Here is a 26,153-nt window from a genome sequence, read left to right as displayed (position 1 = left end):
ACATTAATTGTTATTATGAAGTAAAGACCACAACACATATTACAAACTTTCTTCAGAATTAGTGAAATCTGTAAATTAATTTTCACAAACAATGTTTCAGTTGGAACATCTTGAAGAATGGCTGACAGAAATGTCAAAGTCTTGAAATTGGAACCATCATCATCATCTGGTGAATACATCTTTCTTCAACTTGTCACAATAAAAATTGTAACTTTGAAATGTTACTTAAATTGTCTGTTATAGTAATAGTGAATTCTAGAATCCAGAAATTAGTTTTTCTTTTTTATATTGGCAATATTTCTCATTTGCTTTGGCAGTTTATCTATGTAGGCCTATATTACATATTCTGCAACTTGATTTTAAACAGAACGGATAGTGCTACAACATATAGGTTGATAGTCTGTTCACTTTATTTGCATAAATACACATTTACCTACAGTTTTGGTGCTCATCATATGCACTGTATATTAATAATAATAGTACCTGTATCAGATTATTTATATACAATCTACAATATATGATAACTTTAAACCATTTCTTTGACGTGAAATGTGTAAACTACAATATACATATTCATCAAATATTATGTCAAAGGTTACAGGACACGTAACCATTAGCTAGTTACCGTAACTACAACCTCATTATATTTTAAAGTATCAAACCTTTTTGAAAATTATCTGTTTTTAAACATCTCTCACTTCTGTTAAAAATGTATGTATTATTTTCTTTAGTCTAGTTTTAAACAATGACTATTTAAAGTTCAATGTTTTGGTGAATAGTCTCTTAAATATTATTAGAAGAGGGAAATATTTAATTCAGTTTAAATTGCTAAAAGTTAATTTGATTGTAATGACCTTTACTCTATTTACTCTTGAACATAGTGGTTCAGATTGTTTCTAGTTAAAGCCACACAAACAATTTCTGGTAAAAACCATTTTATTTATTTAAGTATGGATAAACAACTTATTTTCCACAGTTGAATAACCACCTAACAAATCATTAATTCCAGTGTGGTTCCGTGATGCTTCCTCGTGATGCTTCCACATGCTAAATAAACGTCTCTTATTGTTTGGTCATGTGATCTCCTGGAAGCTAGAATTGAATTTGTATTTCTAGAAATACCATAACTTACTAATATAGGTACTGGATCATTCTAGTCAAGACTGAAAGAATACAGTGAAGTATTTTTATTAGAAATAGTACTTTAGCCAAAAAGGAAAATTGGAGTGTTCCTTAAAATTCATTAAATCTAATTTTAAAAACAGTATCCTAAAAGATAATCTCTGATATATCTTTTTTAAATATCAATATTTTCACCACAGTTTATTGTGAAACATTTTATTGTCCACTTTTCCAAAAATGTAATATTTCTTATTAAGAAAAATAATTCTATAATAAAAATGAATCTACCAGAAACTGTTAAAAAATCATTTTTATGTTTTAGTAGACATTTTTTTCTAAATTTAATCTGAGGTTGTAATTAAGTATACTTTACATAGGCCAACATATCCAATGTAATATATATTATCTAGTTTTAAATTGTAAACATAAACAATTAGTAAATAAAAAAACATTTTATCTACATTAACACACTAGTCAATTTTACAGTACACATCAGGATAGAAATATATATCCACGTCGTATATATAAACTTTGTAAAGAATGTTCACACCAACTTCAGAAAGTTTAACCAAGTGTCAATAAATAGCGGATCCTAGGTACTGTATCTAGTTTGTCCAGTGTCATATACGAATTCTGTAATACAGTTTTGCATATGCATCAAATGTGATGGTTGTATTGTAGGACATAAGCCTAATCTAACCATGGAAGTAAACATTGTTACATCCATGACCTAACCACTGTATTACAGATACTGGACAAATATTTGCCCCATGTGGAGATACAGTACAGAGAATTCAATAAATTAAAAGATCTTACTTACCTATTTTTTATACATCTATGAACATTTTTTTTTTATAAAATAAATACAATTTTAATAATTTAACTAAAATTATAACAATGTTGTATATGTTAATGAGGTATGTATGAACATTTTAGTTTGAATTCACTAATCTTTTGATCGTTTATTTGTACATCGATTAAAACAATTATTTAAGTTTAATAAATAATTTAAACATGGTATATTTGACATAATTATCAAGATATAATGCTCATTGCACAAATTTTGACCAAGTTGAATACAAACTACAATAAAAACATCTCTACTCTCACGATAAGTAGTATATACAATTTTAACACAAAACCTCAGAGAGTAAAAACTATTTACATGTATATATGAAACAAATAATATAGTTCTAACATAGCTTATAAAAAAGACTTATAAAATACACACTGTGAAGTTTGATTTGTACTATGATAAACTGTTCAATAATTGAACATTTTATTTCAAGAAAAACAAAATTTAAAGTAATAATAAAACCAAAATTGTGTAAGGTTTAATTTGTACTTGGCAAATTGTGTGTTGTGTGTACATGTGTAACTATGTACAATCTACCAACGCCATTTCTACTACCAATATGGCATATTGATGTAATAGTACCCTTTATATTGATAAATTAAAAGCAACATAAATATTGCTAATAAAACTAGTTTTAAGTACAGTCCCTAAGTAACATAGGACAATTTTAGTTAATGAGCAAACAATTAACCAGATAATATTCCAAAAACAACCAGATTCAACTTGAAATACAGTGTTGTTAATTTGAACGCAGTGTTGTTAATTTGAATGCAGTGTTGTTATTTGAACACAGTGTTATTGTTAATTTGAATGCAGTGTATTTGTTAATTTGAACACAGTGTTGTTAATTTGAATACAGAAATCTGGCACTAGTTTTGTGTTGAACTAATTACTATGGCTACTGTATGTCTAATCATTTTGGCAAGTACTATAAAACAGAATATTGAAGATACAAATGCTGTAAGAAAACGAGAGAAAGAATACTTATTTTTTAATCTGCATAGATATTAAATGTAAACAATTAATTTAATAAAATATTTAAACATATTTTATGTAATGAGTAGCTTTGTGAAATTTAATATAAGCAAAAGGTCCAACTTACGAATATGTGCAAAACAAGTTATGAATAAAATGTAAAGAGAAACATACATAGTATATTTCAGATTGTGTTAAGTAACCACACTAACTTGTTGAACTTTGACCATGTCAATGACCGTATGATTTAATACTGTTGAAAGACTAATGATGATAAATTATACAAATGTTAGCATTAAGAATTGATAACAAATGATGCTGAATGACACTCTTTTAATTTGTATTTAATTAAAATTCAATACCTTTTTATTTACAAAACTTAATTTAAAATGTTTTACTAAAATAAACAAAATGCATTGAGGGCATATTGAGTGTTGATTAAGCTATGATAAACTAGGAATAACAATGTAAAATTAATTCACGATTTCTGAATCTTGGTTTGAAAAAAATTATTTTAATGGTGTTGATAAAAATTATGACTATTTTGAAAATTGAATTATGATTATTAAGTGATTACAGGTTAGCATTATAAAACTACAATATAATAAAGTTAGTAAAATTTAGTTTTTCTTTCAACCAATTATAACAATATTAGATTTAGTTTTTATTAGACAATATTTTAGCCAACCTCTAAAACTAATCCAGCAATTTTAAAAACAATTGTGCCTGTAATGTGCCATTTAAAATGTTAGGTCAACTTCCCATGTTTACAGTGTCAAAGCTGGTTAGATGGTTGAAGATGCACTGAGTAAGATTAACACACGAACTGCCAAGGGACCTCAGCCATGACACCAGGAATTTTAAGGAAACGGTCATGTAGAGGATACCACATTAAACATGCTTAGTTTTAAAAGAATCTAAGAAAATGTTTCCACAGGATTAAGAACACAAGTTAGAGGTGTGCTAAGTATGTGCCCATAACATGTATTGTTCATCAATACAGCTAATAAAGCACTATTGATAATTTTAATCATAGGATCACCCTTAATTCTTTTTAAAAAATGGATGCAGGAGAAAAATGTTTGGCAGTGAACATGTTAAAGCCTCAAAAACCTGTGTAAATGCACTACTATCCATCACCAATGCTTAATCCCATATCGGCAGTATAAAAGAATTAAGTATAGTTCATCAGAGATGAGTTGAAATGTTGAAAGCAAGGCATTGCAATTGTTCTTACTTATTACAGCTTTCGGCCTGAAGTTGTTCACGTGTCGTTCCAAGTACATGTGCCGGTATCCAGCCTTCTGCAGCTGGTGACACTTCGTTGGCTGCCCGGTGCACTAAGAACATGTCATGCTGGTTAGCAGCAAGTATCTGTACTGTTTCTCCTTTGGCAATACTTATTTCATCTTCTTTGACAGCATTATATGTGGTGATAACGGATGCCAGACATGGTGAATTATCAATCTGTTAAATATATTTAAATGTATTAATAAAACAATAACATATTGTACCTCCCTTGGTACTTGGATATAACACAATTTTAATTGAACGAAAGATTTACCTCTGCCAGTACAATAAGTTTTTGCTATCAAGCTTAACATTTTAATTAATGTAGGGTGAAATAGAGATAGGAAAAATGAAAGGAGGAAAAAATCTTTTTTAATAAAAAAGGTTTATTTGAAAAAACATTTTAGGTGTGCATTACTGAGGAATCAAAATACTTAATTTACTAAAAAGTTGAACATTATGAATTCTAAAATTACTACTGTTCACTGTTAATTAAGTAATGATAATTTCAATTTTTATTTCTCAGTTTTAACTGTAAACTAAAGACATTATATTTTCACAGTGTAACAGTTTCTTATACTCACATTATCAAAGACCCCTCCTTCTGAACTGGTTGCCGATGTATAGCTGGAACGGTTTTGTTTAATTTGATTATCTGCCTCCTGGATTTGCACCTCCTTCAGTCTCAAGGATACTACATCACTACGTGGTGAAGATTTGCATGAAATAGGAATTCCACTTTCTTTTGAATTGGACCGACTCCGATGTTCAACGGGCGATCCATTTAAACTATGATTACTAGATTCAACTAACATTGGCCCGGAGCCTCGCTGTGTCTTAGCAGTTTTTGTTGGACTGTCGCTTCGTGATACATGACCTTTCGGTACCGGAATCCTAGATGGCTTATTATTATTGACTGGAATCTCTTGTTGAGCACCAATATCAGAGTGACTTGAGATAGGGGATGGCGACTTACTGCTCCCCTTTCCCAGACTCTCTTTCGATGATAAAACCTCTTTATATTGAGAATCACCAGATCCTCTGGATTTTAAACTTTCTTTTGATCCTACTGGTGAGTTCTCTTTTGATTTTGACCAAAACATAAAGCCATCAAAGAATTTCTTGCGTATAGAAGGTGACTGATCAAATGTACCAACATCTGGCGATCTAGGACAGTCCTTTTTCGGCACTTCTAAGTGTTCTTTATCCTTTAATTCAAAAACTGATATTGCAGCGGGGGCGGTAGTATGTTTGCGTCGTTCACGTTTCAAACTAGAATGTTGAGTTGTGTTTATGTCATCTGACACTTCTTCATTTTCCTTGGCTCCTTGACTACTGTGCGATTTACGTAGTTTAAAAAAATTTCCTTTTTTTACATCCTTACAAGACTTTGTTGGTGAAGAGTAACTAGAAAAATAATCAAATAATAATCAGATGTGTGTAAATGGAATAGTGTATACACAGAATAAATACACTTCCGCAATATTCCCTTGTGGTACTCTCCTAAGTCAAAGAAACTGGAAACGGGAAAAAGAAGGTTAAATTGAGTTGATCAGATGTGTTTTGAGCCGTGATTTAAATGTTGCCAGTGTTTCTGTGGATCATATAAGTTGTGGTAGCCCATTTAGATTTTAGGAATTGTAGAAAAAGCTTGAAGTTCATTGGTTTTGTGGTATTGTATAATAAAGGGTAATAATGAAGACTTCTCATTTGAGTTGTCAATTGTACAATTTTAGGTACAGGAAATTAGAGTGGTCATGAACAATATTATGCAAACTCTACCATATACTCAACATCAACTTACCCAAATTTATTTGATGGACTACTTGATTCTAATTCTTTCTGATATTCTATTGGTGATTGAATGGCTGTAAGATACAAAACAAATTCCAATATTATATTCAGTGCATTTGTGTACTATATGGTAAACAACAATGCACAATATGCTATAGGATGGATTGAGAACATGAATTTTTCATTTTATGTATCGACTCACTGTAGTTTTAAATAGTGAGTTACTAGATCGGTTATTAGATTATTAAAGAAAAACAAAATTCATGTATTCCAATGATATTGGATTGGATTTCAAACTTAGTACTTACTATAAAAGTAACACAAGCTAATATTGTAGCAAACTTGATGTAGTCACAGTATCAATTCATCAAGGTAGTGTTTGTTTTTGTGTAAGCTGTGAGGGTGAGGATCATACCAGAGTACTAGTCTGTGATGTCAATGAGAAAATAGACAAGATGGGTTCAGACACTTTACCTCTAAGAAAATTTGACTGTTGATCGAGGACTTGGCGTACATTCTGAATCCATGCTTGTTTCATTTCAGGAGAACTGGCTTGAATTGAAAATGTTTCTGTTCCTCCCTGTGTTCTTACTCGTAAACCAAATTTCACAGGATCATCTTCTTGATCTGATAATGACATTGTGTTTATCTACAAAGGCAAAAAAGTTGCTGATTCATTCGAATAAAACAATCAACATGACTAATAGCATTTATCATCACCATTATTATTTAAATATCTTCAAAATTCACATGTACCAGTACTTTGAAATGGCATAACGTTTATATCAATATTATGATTATGAAGAATATGAATACTGAAATGAAGTGAAAATAAACAGTGAATAATAGCTTGGTGTCTATTTACTGTAGTTTGAGAAAACTGTTTTTTTATACTTTCTATAGCTAGTTCTCCTTAACAACAGAAGCCAGTCGTAGGCAGCAAGATTTGTTGAGTAGGCATAACATTGGGAAACATGTGACAATGATAAGTCAGCAGAAGTCACTTTCATGATCCAGTTTACAGTATAAATCTCACAATGAAATATTCCAATAAAATAAACTACACAATTTAACTGTTAAAGAAGTATATTCAAACCTTGGCACTGTTTTTGAAAATGTATCCTGGATTACTAAACCCTTTCTTCTTTTCCAATGGTTCACTAAAGATGATAATTTGTTCAAACATAAACACCCTTCGTTCTTTCCACTTGACGGTGCCGGCACCTTCTGACACCAACACTGTGTCTTGGAACAAAAGCTTTCCTTGTGCATTTATCTTACCCTGTCAAATCAAAAAGTGGTTATAGTCCAATCAATTGGAAAAATGTGTGATATCTACAGTATGTTTGACCTGATAGCATAAATAATACAAAGAGATTTAGTAGGCTTTGTTCCCATGCAAAATGTGGACATACATATTCTGCTTTCATTCGGTAGTATAAAATCAAGTTAAGCAATGTGAAAAATGTGTATCGTACAGTATACACTTTTGGCAAGTGTTCAGGTTGCCACAACCGATTTAGACGAACTCTTATGTCATCATGAACCACTATGAACTGAAAGAAGATTACAACTACTTACATCCCATCCTTGTAATCGTCCTATTGCCATCATATCGTTGGCTCGTTTAGGTACTACACACATTATTGCAACCGCATCCTACAGAAAATTTAAAAATACAAATCTTTAAAACAAACAGAATTGAAAGGCTGGTTCAATTATTAGGTGTGCATTGCAGTTTTATACATTATTTGTATAATTTAAATGAATATTGTTTCCACTAATATAAATGAATATTCATTGCAATAATGTAAATAAATATTTATAGCATTAATATTAATGAATATGCATTGCATTAATTTAAATAAATATTCACAGCATTAATATTAATGAATATGCATTGTCCTAATTTAAATGAATATTCGTTGAAATAATATAAATCAATATTCATTGCACTAATTTTTAAATAAACATGTACATTGCAGTTTTATACTGTACATTATTATTTACACTAATTTAAATGAATATTGTTTGCACTAATATCAATAAATATTCATTGCATTAATATTAATACAAATATTTGTTTAACTCATTTAAATGAATATTCATTGCACTAATTTAAATGAACATTCATCATACAAACATAACATGAATATAGAACACTTACCTCAAGATCTTTAGTATCTAAATTTGCTTTCTTTGTTTGCTTCAATATATCCTGTAAACAGAAAAAAGTCGAGTAATAACCAGAAAAGACACAGTTTTAAAATCCAATTCTTAATTTCTTGTTCAATTTTTGCCAATTCTGATTTGAAAGGATACTGGCATCAAATTACCTTTAAAATGAGTTGATATTTCATAATCCTTTGAACTGGTTTGATGAGCAGATCTGCCAAATTTAACTTGTGTCCTAGTTTCACTCGTAACTCTTCAAAGAACGACTCATATTCTGATACGATGTACTCAGATTTTGGCTTGTTTTGGCAGTAAACAACGTACATTTGAAGACGTCGCTCCTGTGAACATAAAACATAAATAATAAGTGTAAATATTTAATATCACATAAATAATTCAAAACTCTATGTGATGAGTTATTATGCAAATACTTACTAAGGTAGTAAAAATAATAGAATATCTCATGAGTTGAAAGATTGACAGCCATATTTAACGAGGTGGCAGTCAAGCTAAATATAGCAGCCTACCTTTCATATGATAGAAATGCAAACATTCATTATTTGTTTTATAACACACCTACTGTGAATTATGTCAACAACCTAAACATATTCCTAGGCCTACTAAGTGCAGAAAGGTAGACTAGGTGTATAGAATAAAGTATGCATGATCAATAATTGTATAAACATGCATGATATAAAAAAATTGAATGTACATGATATCAGAGAACTCTTCTCTGATGGGATAACAAATAGCATGAATATTCATGATATAAACAAATGGTATGAATATATATGAGAGATATTTAGAAAAACATCGATTTAAATAAATATACATACTATAATGTACAGTATGCATAAAAATAAGTAATTTTTCATGTTCCAAGTTATTATTAATTTTAACGTAAAAGCTTTAAAAGCATTTCATAATTATTATTTTCAAGAAGAAAACATTGCTTGCATTCACTTACATATTTCTTAAACAGCATTCCTAATAGTTCAGGATCTTCTAGACATTTTTCAATTTCTTTTGCGAATGTTCTGAAAAATTAATATCGTGTTAACAAAAACCAAGAATTAGTAATTATGCTATTAATAGATACTAATTTAGGTACGTGTCTATTCATATGATACAGAACCCATATTATACAATACTTACTCTCTGTGCCAATCATAAATCTGGTGTATATTTCCAAAGACTATCTTCATTTTTCCTTCTTCCATATCTGGTGGTAGTAATCCTTCCTTCATTGTTTTCATATATCCCTATAAAACAAAATATATTGATTTAAAGGAACTAAAATTATAATCATTGTAAAAAGTTATTTTTAAAATGGCAGCATCATCATGTAAAAACAAATTTGCAATTTATATTAAAATAAGTCAAAATAATGCGTTGTATAATTTGTATCAAATTACAATGTTTTCGTTTTTGAATAATCGTTACTTTACGTCAGAATTATCGACATAAATATTACAATTTTTAGTGTACAATTATGTTAGAATGATGTTGAAAAATAAGTAACATATTATACTGGTTAATTTGTATTGAATTACAGCATTTTTTTGCTTTTAAATAATCAATACTGATGCATTTTCACAGAACTAAATTACAAACCGTATATAACTGTATTTCTAGTTATGATTATACAATATTGTATAATATTTCTAAAACAATATTTAACTTTTGTTGTTGAATAGGTAGGATATTTTTATTAAAAGCCTGACTGTCCTTTACAACTCAGCTTCACCTGGTTGAATCAGTCATGTAAATATTCTTTCCATTCAACTCATAAACATTTATTATATGTATTATGTTGTATATTCATAGATATTTGCATGGATTAAATATTTACAATACAAATAAACTGGATAATACCCAGTGTACTATGTGGTTCTAATTGCTTACATATCTCCTATTCCAACTCGTTATCATTTTGAAATTATTTCTATAGTAATTAAAACAGATTTGTTTTTCTTACTTAAGTTGTATTATGATATGAATAAATTGGCAATGTACTTAATATTTTAATAAATTCCTAAGGGTAATAACAGTATATATTGATTGTATTGATATTATTTAGCTAATGGAAAATTCCAGTAAAAATATGAATAATAAAGCATCCTTAGGCCAGATTCGAACCTGAGACTTCTCGTCTATAGGTTAAACTTATAACTAACACTAAATGAATACTGTACTATAACTTAAATGTACACTACCTCAACAACCTTGCCTAGATACCGCACATATTCTGTTTCTGTTTCAACCAGCTCATGTAGTACAAATCTAAAAAATGAGTAAAAGAAAAATATCATGTCAGAACAAGAAAAATATTTCATTTCTTTGCTTATAATACTTTGATTTAATTTAGGCATTATTATGAATTAATATATTAGTCTCCAGTTACAATCAATCAGAAAAAAAATTCAGATGATGAAACAATATCATATTTATTATGTTCATGACTAGTAACTTGGTACTTTAATGTTAGTTGTGGAAAATGTAGATTAAAAATCTTCTTGAATATTTAAGTATGTTTGGAAGTATGTTTAAGTAGGTGTAACTATATCTATATAGAGGAAGGGGAGAGTTTGTATGGTTATTTGTTATACATACATTCGTTATACCATAGAGATATTATCTATGGTTACATTATACTTACACACATCCATATACATGGAGTAGACATGTGACTGGAAATGTGGAATTGCTCTGGGAAGGGTTTAAACTACATTTGAACTGGAGCAGGTATCTTTTTAGTGACTATACATTTTATGGCAACTTACGATCGTTTATGTAAGGCAGCAGCTTTCTTCTCTTCCACGGCCTTCTCTTCAGCTTCTTCATCAGACACTGGTGCTGGTTCACTACTCACTCCCTCTTGACATTCATTTTCCTTAGTATCTATCTCTTTATCTTCATCCTTATTAAAAAATAAATGTTAATTTTAAATTGTGACGTAAAATATGCTGAACAAGGAAATATGAGAACTTAACTTAAAACATTTCAAAACTTTTTATCTGCACATCCTTATTTTGAAATGTCTTTACAACTAGAGTTGCAGTGTCAGATTCTAAATAATAATACTGTTAAATATAAAATGATGTATTTGTTTCTAATTATTTCTGTAATAGTTATCAATGTTAGTAATCAACATTCCACTAACTATAGGTAAATGACCCAATTAGTAAACGTTGACATGTCTTCAGCATGCAATTAACACAGTCTGTCTTAAGTTGCATTCACACTGGATTCTGGTTCAGTGGCCAGATAAATTATCGTGAAAAATAGGTGTTAGTGTTTAAGAATAGAACCAACGCATGTGTTAAAATATTATTGTGACATAGCCTAGAGTTTTTGGATTGAATCTGAGCTCAATGTTAAAGAAAAGCTTTTATTAATTTCTTTCAATTATCTTTCTCTCCAATTTTTTTGTGATGAAAAGTTGGCTATAATCTGCATAATTTTGAGCCTACTAAACAGTATGCATTTGGTTTACTCATCTTCCATCGACATACATTATTATGTTTAATGTTCATTAGCATGTTGTCAGTTATAACTAACATGTTGGCATGTTCAATCTTTTATTCTTTAACAGTGACTGTCCAATGATTCATTATCTTAGCATATTATTGTTTATGATTAAATATGATTATGTCATTTTTGTTTTCAATTTAATAATAAGATTGCCTGTTTTTAGGAAGTAGTTAATATAATTATAATTAACCAGTCATTCTAGGCATTCCCACCCTTCAATTTACACTGTATGAATTTCTAACTAATCAATTATTAATTTCCTGCATCCTATTTCATATCTATCATATTTCATACTTAATTCATACTAAATCTTTCAAACCATATACAAACAAAACTGTGTGAAGTGTGTATAAAGATATATAACAAAATAAAAAAAACAATGATTATTTGGTTGTTAATACTATTGAATTGCGATTACAGTAGAGCCCCTTATTAAGGGGCGGGGACACCTTCAAGACCATAGTAGTAAAACAGTTATATTCCTCACATGTATTTCACGGTAAAAATGAGTGTCCTCTGAATAGGTGTCCAAAAATAAAATATAATTTTGACAAAAATATATCTATATATGCAAGAATATGTTGTGTCTAGTGGATAAAAATATCCCATAATTTGATAGTAAATTGATGAAAGCATAACCATATCAAAACAGAGTAAAATCAATATGCAGTTGTAACTTTACATAGATAAACCAATTTGATTAAGTGGTGAGTGAACTTGATGGAATTTATAACAGATAATTATTGGTTGATAATGTATATAATTTAGTACCAATGTGTTAAAATGACACTTCCACTTTCACCAAAATTCAAAATGTAGTTGCGGTTTCTTTTTTACTACTAACAATATAACAACTGGGTAATTTAACCTTATTATTAGTCAAAATTGAATACAGTAAAACTCCTATTAAGGGGACACATTTTATACCCAGCAATTATGTGTCAACTGAATCAGGTGTCTCTTAAATAGAGGTTAACTACAACTACAGCATCTATCATTTACCTATCTATGTTCAGTTAACTATTTTACATGCAATACTACAGTATAGTACAGCTACTATGTATGCAGCTATATGTTAAACAACATGATTTGTTTAATGAGTTGTGAATCTAATGAGCTAATTATTAATCTGAACAATTGTCAATAGAAAAATAAATGTAATAGTGTACTTTTGACTATGTACAGTCAACATTCCCACTTGGACTAGACCAATGGTTTTGATTTTCAATTTCATTTAGGTTTGAGAGTGTATAAATGTATGTGTGTTAGAGAAGTGCAAGACATTAGATTTGAAGGCTGTAGACAGGAGTATACTTTTTATTAAAAATTTAAAAAAAAGTTCACCAGCCCTAACCATTCAAATTCAAAACTTGAAAGCAAACATCCTTATATTAATAAATTAATTTAAAAAACTCTATCCCACCAAAGGAATAGAGTTGTTGACAATCACCCTGGTACACATGCAGATGTGATTTTTTAATTAGTATGAACATGGACCTATAAATTAGTAATAATTTATAGGTTCATGGTATGAAGATTAAAACGTAATATATCTAAAGCAGAGAAGACAATGTTAATTAATTAAAAACAAATTATAATTAACATTCATGCAAGTAATGTTAGTTTAACAATCTAAAACAACTTTGGAAAAAAAAAACACAATAAGCACAATAGATTAATCAAAGCAGTGCTCTGGTTGACAAAAGGTATAGCTAATTAGATATAGAAAATTTAGCAAACTAAAAAAAGCAATCAAGTGCAAAGGAAAACTGATAGAAATTAAAGAGTGCAAAAATATAACAAAAATACATGCACTGGCTGTAACATACCACCATTCTAAGACGAACCATACTTTCGATTTCTGCTGCGATTTCAGTGGCAGAGCCTGTGATGCAGGCTGGGATAGCACCAAGGGATATATGTGACTGTAGCAAAGAGTGATATTTGGTTTTTTTTTAAATAGCAACAGATAAATAGGGCTACAAAAATATAAGGGCCAAAAAAATAAATACATGCAACAAGTAATGAAAAAGCAAATAACTTCATACACTATTTGTACTATTATACCAATATTTAAAAATAAAAAAGCTTAACAAGTAAAAGGTCATATATACAACACATCGCATGATATATTTATGTGCCAGTTATCTAACTTATTGAACCATAAGCCTCTGTGGTCTAATGGTTAAGACTCCCTCTTTGCATGTGGTGGAGGGTTAATCCCATCCCCACAATACATGTGATGATATAACTTGAACGCTATGAATGTCCCTATATTACAGTTAAAAGCAATCCTAATAATTATCTATGACACATATTCTGTTTACTAAACCTGGTGATGCGGGTGATGTTGAGAGGAGTGAGTGCACAACCCAGGTATTGGGTTCAAATCTATTTTGTTTGATTTAGATTATAAAATAGTTTTGCATTAGATAACATATCTGTGCATACAGCCAATATTGTGTCATTAATGAAATGAGAGCACCAATGATGCAGAAACTCACATAAAACAGTATTACTGATTTATTTACCTCTTTATTCTCTTCTTTTCCTTCTTTTGCAGACATTAAATTTGTATGATGTTGCAATTCCATTGGGGGTGGTAGCAGCGAAGGTTCTGCTTCATACGTCTCCTCGTCTTCTGTAACTAGTTCAATCTTTGTATTCTTTTTTGACAAAAGATTTTCTCGACTTGCAACACGTTCCTGAAAACATAATTTATATTACATTTATTTCAGCCTTGGAGTATGTAATGTAAGTATACTTTACAATGAGTATATTAGTTTCCACTCTATTTGGCAATCCGTCAATGTTTTTGTAGGTGGTAGACAATTTCTTGATGATGTTTAAGTAAGTAAGCCAGACAATTCTGAGCATTGCCATACACATCATACTCATGTTTTAGGTAACTTGCTTTTCGGAATCAAACACTACAAAATGTAAAAATGCTTCTTCTCTCAATCCGTTTCAATCAATTTAGGCAACTAATTAATAGAACAATATATGAATCATGGAGATATCGTTTTTGAGTGTTAAACATCACATTATTATTGATCAATTTGGAAGAAAATTAAAGTTACCTCTTCGCCTAAATCTTCTTGTTGAGCAAGTGGAGGATCATAGTCTTTACTATTAGGATCACTATTTGAGTTCCCAAGTTGCTGCTGTAAAATATATGACAATAAAGAATCAGAGATTATGAAAATCAAAAATACTGTAGTGGTTGCTGTACGATAGATCTTTTGGGGTTCGTTTACGAAACTTTCTAAATGATGTGCACTACAGGTAAAGCAAAAATGTAAAAGATAAATGAATCTGTTTTATTAGCATCTAGGTAAAAGAAAAGACATAAATATTCACCATCTCCAGGTGACATCATGGGAGGAAGTTTTTTTAATACAGCTTTGATAAGATAAAATAAATTTGAATGATGGTGGTAGAATTATATTTTTTCTCAACAATAACATAGATTATGAGGCTTAGGGAGAGAGAGGTTTCATATAAATTTTAAATTTGATGACAGCCTACACAATACACCCAGTGTCTGGGAACAACAACGACGGAAAAATACAATTTTATGGAGGCAAAAATATTTTTACCAACAATAACATGTATGGAATGCTATGGTAGATCAACTGTATCTAATCTACTGTTTTATTTTATTGATAAAAAGTTAAATTATTCTTTGAAATATTTTTCAAATTTTCTTATTTTGTATTTTATAATACCACTTTACATTCCTATAGAACTGTTATCTTCTGTACTGTTAAATTGCTTTATTTTGAACTATATTCAGAGAGACAAGAACCTGACAATTAATGTACTCAGCCCCTTTAATATATATTCCTAACTGTAGCTGTATAGTTTCCTATTATGGGTCATGCGGTGTCACCTGATGACCTAGAAATATTACATGGAATATTTGCTATTCAGTGGCGTAACGGCTATAATCGCTCACTGGTTAAACCTAGGGGCCCCAAACTAAAGGGGGCCCCAGAGAAGGTCCCAGAAAAAAATTTAATTCCGAATACAATAAAGTAAAAAAGAATAATATAGTATACTATAAATTGAATTCCGAAAAAGGTCCTTATTAAAATTACATGTTCAATACTGTGCACGCGCGCCAAGGTTTTATCTCAATTTAAGCAATGTTGACAAATATGCGAAAGTTGAAATTAGAAGTTGATGGTATTTACTGAACTTAAAAACAGGGATGTCAAAGGCTAACAACGTCAGAGTGGCCAGTGATTTTGCCAAATTGGGAGAACCCTCTGTTCCAGTGGTGTCAAAACCAGGTGCATTATGCCACTGTTGCGGCAAGATAGGTATTCTGTATGGTTATGTAAGATTTTTTTGGGGGTTTATAATTAATATGTTAAGAATGTTATTCATGAATGCAATCATATCAAATGAAATGGAAAACATTTAATAATGATAGCCCTTAAAATGAGTAAACTGTTATCAAGCCAAACGCATTGGACCTTGAGATCACATCCTAGATGCACCTTAGCTGAACTTCCTTTGGCCATGAAAACCAAATTATGAAGTTCACAAATGTTTGGATTTTTCAGTTTTGCTAATTGTAGCCTGTGAATTTAATGGTACGAGTACACTCAATATTCCAATAACTAGGAGGAAGGAATAATTAGTTAAACTTCTAACAAACTTCTTTTATGTTAACTAATTGAGCTGATGATATTATTTAAATTTAATTTTAAGATATCCCATGCTTGAGTATAAAATCCCACCCTTTAATTTAGGCCTGGGGACATAATTATATATCAGTCATATACAGTTAATATATTATAAAATTCTAACTTAATCAACAAAGACGTACAATTCATTCCTCTATATTAGGATTTAATTAACATTCTGATTGCAACCAACCCACATTTTTTTTTCTATACTACTATGTACACACTATGTACGTTTATATTAATATGAGATAATATAATCATTATTGTAATCATAAATATCATCAATATCTATCTATTATAATTGAAAATAATTAAAAGTGCTACTGCTATTATCATTGATTCAACTTAAAAAATATCATTGCTATCCAAGATTCATAATTTATGTATATTTATCTAATTGCCTTTGAGTGATGCAGCAGAAATAATTTAAAATACAATTTTCATTGGTGGTGTACATTTCTAATCAATGGCCTCCTACTACCTATACAAGATGGATAAACCTCAACTCTCAAGCAACATAATGCAATGGCCATAGGGCTTGGGGTTGCTATGGCTCAAATTGTCCATGTCTATTTCATTACAACTTTATTATTATGGATCAATATTTTACTACATCACTACGGGAAGCCATTCTTTCAAGGTAGCAACACACAACGTAATATCTCAAATTCATATTTATAATTTCCTCCTACGACAATTACTACAATTATTAAGCAATAACAACATTTCTATAGAAATTATACACTATATTTTAAATGAACTGATGCTATCAAATGTATTCTGTATGTTCTTTATTTAAAAGGGCTTCTCCTCAGAATATATTTAAATTAAATAAAAGTAGACTTTATATAATACAATGGGTTTGGATTAAAATAAATCTAACATTTTTTTAAATGTATTTCATCATAAACACTTACATGTGTTTATACATGAAACATTATAATACAAAATTAATTATTTATATTAATTTATCACATACGTAGCAACAATTATTATTTTTTGTTTTATAAATGTGTAACATGTTGTGCAGTCTTTATGTTACGTCTTTCTTGATTTACCATATTTCTATTCATGATACTTTTTTCAATCGATATAAAATTACTATTATAATTTTGCTTAATATGAGGATCCATGAGTAGACACACGAAACAGTTGGAGGCATATAGTTATAGTAAAGCTATCGCATTGAACTACAACAGTTCAAGAAGTATCCCCAGGGTAATATGTTTTACAAGCATAGCAAATGAGAGAGATCTGGCTAATATCAACAAACATAAAATATTCAAGTTTATTTTTAAGAGAAATATAAGCATCAAACAAAATCAAATAAATAACGTAGAACAGCTAGAACAGCGGCAGAAGCAATGATGTACCTTTCCCTTGTCAATTTAACTCGAGTTTGCCATTTAATACTTAATATATATTTGCTCATTATGTGCAAGACAACGTCGTTGGCTATTCAGTGTCTCTATTTAATGAAAACCATGCACTAACATAACATAGTGATGGTTGTGCGGAACATTATCAATCATAGAGTAGAAATTAAAATTAAATATTCAAGGTGGAATGATTTTATCAAGCTTTCTAGAATTCTCAACAAAATGCAATTATCATGTTTGTATCTTTAATTTCATGTCTTGCCAACAAACTTTCTATGTTTAATAATAATTAGATGTAAAATTGGTGAATTACAAATTTAATCAACTTGATGGCACACATTTCTATGGCACAATAATAATATTACATAATTTATTAAATATTGAATTATTTAACATAATATTCCTACATTTTACTTTTTAAAATTTAAATCATTATTTATTTTAAATAGGCACAAAAGAACCATTTTCCAGGCCTATTTTATTTTCTAATTTCATGCTTATTAATGTTTTTATTTTGTTTGCATTGTAAACATAACAGATATACCTGGTAATGATAGTTTGATGTAATTGCATACGAACTAGTAATTCAATTTATCCTCAGAAATTACACTATAATAAATCTTCATTAGAAATTATCATTTATGCAATTAAAAAATTAACAGAAATATTTAACAAATTCTTACCATAAGAACTATTTGTTGGACTGTAAGTTCACGAAAAGCATGATAAACATCCCCCTTACGACGTATGTGAGTACGCAACCGATCATAGCAATAACTACTGCGAAGTTTCCCAAAACGAACAGACACACTCCGCAGTAGACTATCCATTTTTAAAACAAGTTATGAAATGATCAAGAACTCGAAGAACGCAGCATTTATTTGTCAGATCATTCAAATATTTACTGTGAGATATTGACTGAATGTGCGCCCATGACCCAAAGAAACATTGCAGAAAGATAGCTGGCCATAAACTGTAGAGTACCAGCTATCATGAATATTCTCTTCACAAGTATTTTGCTGTAAATGTTAATATGCACAGCACATGCAGTGTTGTCAGCATATACAGTAGAAATAGTATAAAATCACAGTGTCCACTTCCTTTACAGTGGTGAGTTAGTAATGCATTTGGCACTTGAAGAGTACTAACAGACTTTAAATCAACATAATATAAGTAAACCCCAAGACTTGATGCAAAAGGTCTACAATGGTACGTGTAGGTAATACGGGCTAACGAACCAATAGCAACACAATATTGATGTCGTTAAAATGTTTTACACTATCAGATGAAAATTGATGAATTATAAAAATACAATGGTATAAATAATATGTATTTCTAATAACAAATTTATTACATTTAATATAAAGGGTCAGTCACATAATATTTCAGTTCATTCATACATTTAAATATATAACTAAAACAAAAAATTGAAATTTAAGATTTTAAGACCTTCTAAATCTTGTTAGCTAATCACCTAAAATGTGTATATAAACTTATTTGATGGATTTTATTTCTACTATAGTAGTAGTGTTATGTGGGTAGGTTCGTGTGATCATTTTTTTCAACCTAATAATAAATTTAAAGCCTTCTATCCAGATTGGCCCTGGACAGAATAAAGCATAGAGAAATAAGTTAGTTTCTCTATGGTTAAAGTGACCACCACAGCCACCGGAGAGTGAGAGATCCAGTTTAATTTATCCTTATGTTCATATCTTTGTCAAACAAAAACAAAATTTGTTGTTAATTGTTGTCAACATCAACTGTTGATTTGCGACAGATATTTTTCATCTTAAGTTTTATTGCACATCCAAGATTAAGTATCAAATTATATCCAATTACTGTACACTCTCAATTAAAATAAGCAAATGCCTTTTCATTATGTAGATGATCCCTCATTTGTGTTTATTTAATATATGTGCAAGTGGTTTTTTTTTCGGCTTGACACTTGAAATCGTTGATTCTTTACACTTTGCCCTCTTTATTATTTTTTCATATATTGTTTCTTTATTGTATTGAATTCAATTTTATTCTTTTATTCAATTTGTTACAGATTATTATATTCATTTATTTTGTACCTACCTTAGAGCTTTTACCATTTGTTTGGTCTTTTTTATCTTGTTTGCCACTAAGTTTCCTTCGTACTGGACTCTTTAACCACTTTCTAATAATATATTTAAAAAAAATAATTATAGAATATGGTACATTGGAATAATGACAACTGTGATTCTATGTTTTGTCCTTTATTAAAACACTGTAAATATATTTAACAAAAAGAGTCACAGAATGGCCACCAATAGAAAGACAACAAAGATGAAGAGATGAAAGAGAGGTATTCAAGGACTTTGAAATGGTAAATAGCTACAAAGAAGAGGAAATTGAAAATGCTTGAGGAGGGTTACATCAAGCGATTGATGATATAACCATGGAGGTTTATACCAATATATATATAACCAATGGTGATGATGATGAATATATTTAGCAAACCAATTAAAAAAAATTAACAAACGCAAATATAATAATAAAACCGTAAGTTGGGTATTCTAGGCCACACTATTGACATTTTCAGCAACGTCACTTATCATGGCTTTACTGAAGAACGATGACTTTAGTAAGTAATACCCCGGCTTAAAAACAATTATTGCATGTTATCATTGAAGGTTACTGATATAGTTGGGTTATTCCAAGTGCTAGAAATTTAAACAAACACTTTGTCACATCTCTTTTACATGAATTAATCTGCTTATTAGACTGAATTCTCAGGTAAAAAAAAAATCAACAACAGATTAGCGTAGAATTGAAAATGAAACAATTATCTGTCACTGAGCGAGGTGATTATTGTGACTTAAAATTTGTCTTTAACTTAAAATTCTGATTTAATCAAAAATAGTAAATCCTCATTCGCACTGGATTTAATCAGGTCAAGTTAAGCTGAGTCGCAGGCTATAGTGACCAAGAAAAGACAATCCGAATGCCCTATAATTCCCCCAGAGTTAAATTAAAACCACTGCCTGCCCAGTATAACTATACAATTGTCTTGGTAAAACTAACCATTCTGGCTAAAAAGTCCAATCCGTACATGAAACTTGAGTTAAACCATTTGTATATAATTCTTTACGTTAAACCATTCATGAATACATACTTATGCGATGCTTCAACTTGTTTTCAACAAGTCTTCATCTGGCAATGACTATAGATGTTATTGGTTGCTGGGAGTACTGGAGCAGGTCCCCCTATTTGTTACTCGGCTTTCCAAGTAAAATGAGCTGATCATACCATCAACTTTAATCCTAGTTTAGTTCAATTTTATTAAAACTATCATAAAACTAACAAGTGAAAATATTCAAGTGCGAACAATGGTCAAACTTACAGATGGTCTTGGATAAAGTTACCTTTGTTAAATTTTCCATTTTTAAAGTCCAGCGTGTATCACCACCAGTAAATGGAGTGATTATTCCCTTAACTAAACATTCATAGGAGATTCAAGGCCTAAACAAATTATTTATTTCTAATCTTAATCACTAATTATCAAGTTAGTAAAAAGTTATTCATAACACTAAAGGTGTTGTAATCATCAATCGGACTGGCACCACTACTACTTTGAATCATAATGGAGCTGAAATAAAAGTTCAGAAGTAACTGGACTGGAAAAAGACCTTTTAAAGGTTGTATTGTAAAGATGTGGTAGATGGAAGATGTATTATAGGTCTAAAATATAATATTTGTAAGAAATTCAGTTCAAAATATCTTTTGCGGACCAAGAAAAATCTTTAATTTTAGAGTTATAATTGGTATAGTTATTATTAGATTAATGGAATAAAAAATCTACTTTATAAGACATGATTTCATTTTTAATTGTTATTTTGTCCTTATTTTAATAAAGGTATATACATCCATGACATATTATTCTTCCATCATCATAGGAAAACAGATAAAATGGTGTAAAGTAAATTTCAATTGACAAAATATTATTATTATTACCATCATTATTATGCCAGGGACTGTTTAATAAATATATCAACTGCCCTGGAAATATTTCAAAACAGAACAAATCTTTATTATTCATATAAACATGAATATTTAATGAATGGCAAGTACTACTGTATGTTACTTTGCATAACATGGGCCTAATACATTTCCATTGATCTCTCCTCCCCACATTCCATCCCTTCTCACAAATGAATATCAAATTATAAAAATGTAAATCAATGATTTATGATTGGAAAACCAAAGCAGTTATAATACCACCATAAATAATTGAATTCCAAGTAAAACAATTATAATAATAATTGCAGTAATGGTGGGGATGGTAAATTGAAATATGTGTGCTAAAATGAATTTCATAATTGAAAATATTTGTATGAAAATCTATTATATCAAACTGTAGTAGCATTCTTTATAGTTAGCAACTGGTAATTATTTTTCAAAATTATAATATTTAATGAGATGAGTTTGAAATAAGCATTAAATACATAAAATGAAATCATCAATGTTTTAGATGCCAAATGGATGTTTGAACTATTTAGAGTAGAACCCTGCCTTGTCACCTCGATTCAGCAGATAAATGAACAATGGATCACACATAGGTTGTACACTATGGTCAACCCCATTAAGGGGATACAGTTACTATGTTGGGTTCCCTTAATAGAGGTTCAACTGTACTTTCATATCTAGAGTTGAGAAATGTATCAAGACAAGTGACTATTTAATCAAACAAACATTGTTTCAGTATTTTTAGGCCCTACACCCGCTGCCTCATTTAATAGCCACTAAATACTGTACTTTATATTGAGCATGGATTGTTAGTGGCAGTACGGTATCTGCCTTTTTGTGATAACAATAATTTTTTTTTATGCCTAATTTTCTTTAAAGCACAACAATATGCAGGTCACATGAATCATATAATTTATCATGAGACCAATGCTGTTGTTGAAAACAGTTTACATTATGTTAATTGCTTAAATTTATTTTTTTACAAATATTTATTTGATGCTTGGCTAAAAATACTAGCATTCTTGAGCGTTTTGAGATGGCCGATAAATTGATCAAGGCAAACATACAACTCTCAAGTCTTATTGATTTTGTTTCAGAAATGTCAAATGCATTATTAAGGCAAGCCCTCAGCAGCGAGATGCAATCTGAAAGGAATATCTATGTCAGGTCCTCTATACTACACGAGAGGTACAAAAAAGGAGTTTCATACTATAATAAACATACAGTATTATAATGCATAGCTATTAAATACTTTGTTTACCAAAGACTCAGAACCCTCATGTTGGATTGAAAACACTTACACAAATAAACTGATCCCTTTGGAGAGTGAAAATCAAAAATCATAATTTATTATAAGAGGTTTCGCATACCTAATAAGCTCATTCCAATGAATACTAATTAGTACATTATTTTTATATTTTAAGTAGAAAAATAAATAAAAGGTTTACATTTCTTGTACTGTAGAGTCTAGATAAAAAGTTGACAATATATCAATCTATAGGGACTCTAATCTTTATAATAGAGCTATACTATATGTATAATGAAATAATGATTAAAATGTTTGTTTTTGTTTGAATTGATCTTTTATTTATTAAATTTTTAAAAATTAATATCTGTTTGGTTATTGTACTATTATTGTACACATTTAATTTGGTCATATCACGTTCAATTGTAAGAATTCAGCCTTTTTTTCTGGGTATGTATATGAGAAAAAACTCTCAGAATTGGTGTTGTTGAACCTTTTCCAATAATTGTATTACTAATATATTTCTTACTAGGAAAGTCGCAGGTAAATAATAATGAATGTGCATTTTAATTTACAAAATATGTATAGTATAATAAACAAAGCAAAAGTAGGTATCAAGTTCAATCAAGTTCAATAACATTTATTTAAGATGGTCACAATATATAACAAACAATATTACAATAAACAATAATAAACAATTAATATAAGACCATCTCAGGGATCAAAATTAGAAGTAAAACTTGTCTCACATTGACCCCTAAAATAATAATAAAAATTCAAACAAAAATAAGAACGGTACCGTATAAATATACAAATACAACGCATACAATTAAATAAATTATACAATGCGCAACATATTTAGTAGGTTTGGTAACAAGATAAATAAAGGGTTTTTATATGCTTTCTAAATAAATTTACAGTATATAAATGATTTATGGCAGTTGAATCTAGATTATTCCAATACGTTGGTCCTAAGTAAGTAATAAAAAACTGGCTTTTTCTAAGTTTAACAAATGGAACATACAATTTATGCGGATTTCTTATGTTATAGGTATGATCTAATAAACGATTTGAAAATAACATTGAAACAGACTTTGGTAATAAATCAGTAACATATTCAAACATAAAAGAAGTAACTTGAAGTTTATGAAGGTCATATATTTTTAAAATTTTAAGTTTTTTAAACAAAGGTTCTGATGCAGATGTAGATTGTTCAAAGTTTAATAATCGAACAACACGTTTTTGTAAAATGAAAATTCTATGTAAATTTGAAGGATAATCAGCTGCCCATATAATATTGCAATAAAGTAAATGTGGTAATATAAGCGAATTATACAAAGAAAGTAAAATGTGTTGAGGAAAAAAATATTTTATCTGGTTTATAACACCAATGCATTTAGACATTTTGATTGAAATATTTTTCTGATGACCGGTCCAATTTAAGTTTTCATTAATTAAAATTCCAAGAAATAAAGTTTCGTTTTTCCGGTCCAGATTTTTACCATTTAGAACAACTTGAATGTTTTTGTTACTTAATTTATGCCTGTTACGATGGGAGTGAAATATAATGAAATTTGTTTTTGAAGTATTAATCAATAATTTATTAGAAGAGAACCAATTTTCAATCTTCTTTAATTCTAAATTAAAGGTATTTACTAATAAATCAATATTTTTGTTTGAATAAAATAAAGTTGTATCATCGGCAAAAGAAACAATATTCAGTGTATCACTAACAAAGGTTATGTCATTTACGTAAATAAGAAATAATAAGGGTCCAAGGACCGACCCCTGTGGTACACCACATGGAACGTTCTTTGCCGATGATTTACAGTTACCAATCTGTACATATTGTTTACGATTACTAAGATAACTAATAAACCATTTTAATGAAACACCTCTAATGCCATAACGTAATAGTTTTGAAAGTAAAATATCATGATTAACAACATCAAAAGCTTTGGATAGATCAAGAAAAGTGCTTAACAAAAATTCTTTATTTTCAAATGCATTATTAATTGAATGTATAAGTTCAAGCATAGCGTGACATGTAGAGTGTTTTTTACGAAAACCATATTGATGATTATTTAGGATGTTATGTTTAGTTAAATATGTATAAAGACGAGTATGCATTAATTTTTCTATTATTTTTGAGAGAATGGGGAGAACGGAAATCGGTCTATAATTATTAAGTAAATTTGCATTTCCCTTTTTAAAAACTGGGACCACTTTAGCTAATTTTATATGATCAGGTACGATTCCTGTAGTAAAAGATAAATTGATAACATAAGTAAGAGGAATTAAAATAAAAGGAGTAACTTTTTTAAGAACAGAAGGTGTAAGGGAGTCGTGTCCTGATCCTTTATTAGAGTCTAGATTGTTGATCATGTTCAACACTTCATTTTCAGTGACTGGGTTAATAAAAAATGAATTAATGGGTGGGGGTGGTAAATACGACATTGGATCAATATTATTATCTGGAATGGAGTTGAGCGTTTTTAAACCGATTTCTGAAAAATATTTATTAAAGTGATCACATATAGAGTTAGTATCATAAATAAATTCATCCCCAATTTTCAAGACTGAGGGATTTTTATTAATTTTTCTAGCTGGATTTAATACAGAATTTATCACACCCCAAACTTTCTTAATATTTGTTTTGACTTGACTGAATTTTCTTTCATAATATTGTTTTTTAGCAGTACGACAAAGAGCAATAAATAAATTATTATAACTTGTGTATGTTGTTTTATCATTTGGGCTCTGAGATTTAATATATTTTTTATAAAGGTAGTGTTTTCGTTGACTGCTTTTTAGAAGAGTAGGGGTCATCCAAGGCTGTTTGCATTTTTTATATTTATTTATTTTAATTTCTTTAGTGACCAAGTGTCGTTGATAAATACTAAAAAATATATCATTAAATGTATCAATAGCAGATTTATAATCAGCATTATAAACACTTGACCAATCAGCCTGTGATAGATCAAAATTTAGTGAATTTATGTCAGCAACATAATGTGAGTAATCAATTGAGGTGTTTTTAAAACATAAATCATAGTCAATTATTTGGAATATAGGTAGATGGTCAGAGATATCTG

General features: G+C 29.4%; 1 protein-coding gene across 3 annotated transcripts in view; it reads right to left on the bottom strand.

Annotated features, from left to right (window-relative positions):
* Nucleotides 1-26,153, bottom strand: part of LOC144842301 (kalirin-like) — a 139,030-nt gene that overhangs the window by 6,138 nt on the left and 106,739 nt on the right. For 2 of the 3 annotated variants that reach the window (XM_078698737.1, XM_078698746.1), the window contains 16 exons: nt 19,902-19,983; nt 14,827-14,910; nt 14,278-14,451; nt 13,576-13,671; nt 10,996-11,132; nt 10,429-10,495; nt 9,368-9,474; nt 9,180-9,249; nt 8,374-8,553; nt 8,205-8,255; nt 7,619-7,696; nt 7,134-7,319; nt 6,512-6,686; nt 6,048-6,111; nt 4,828-5,650; nt 4,191-4,420 (listed from right to left, as the gene is read on the bottom strand). In XM_078698737.1, the coding sequence (XP_078554863.1) occupies nt 4,191-4,420; nt 4,828-5,650; nt 6,048-6,111; nt 6,512-6,686; nt 7,134-7,319; nt 7,619-7,696; nt 8,205-8,255; nt 8,374-8,553; nt 9,180-9,249; nt 9,368-9,474; nt 10,429-10,495; nt 10,996-11,132; nt 13,576-13,671; nt 14,278-14,451; nt 14,827-14,910; nt 19,902-19,983 (2,604 nt within the window). The remainder of the gene's footprint in view (nt 1-4,190; nt 4,421-4,827; nt 5,651-6,047; nt 6,112-6,511; nt 6,687-7,133; nt 7,320-7,618; nt 7,697-8,204; nt 8,256-8,373; nt 8,554-9,179; nt 9,250-9,367; nt 9,475-10,428; nt 10,496-10,995; nt 11,133-13,575; nt 13,672-14,277; nt 14,452-14,826; nt 14,911-19,901; nt 19,984-26,153) is intronic. The other variant, XM_078698754.1, reaches the window with a different exon arrangement.

This window comes from Antedon bifida, chromosome 1 (assembly GCF_963402885.1).
Source record: "Antedon bifida chromosome 1, ecAntBifi1.1, whole genome shotgun sequence".
Taxonomy (NCBI): domain Eukaryota; kingdom Metazoa; phylum Echinodermata; class Crinoidea; order Comatulida; family Antedonidae; genus Antedon; species Antedon bifida.
Note: the sequence above shows the minus strand (reverse complement) of the source record. Positions and strands in the feature narration are given on the sequence as shown.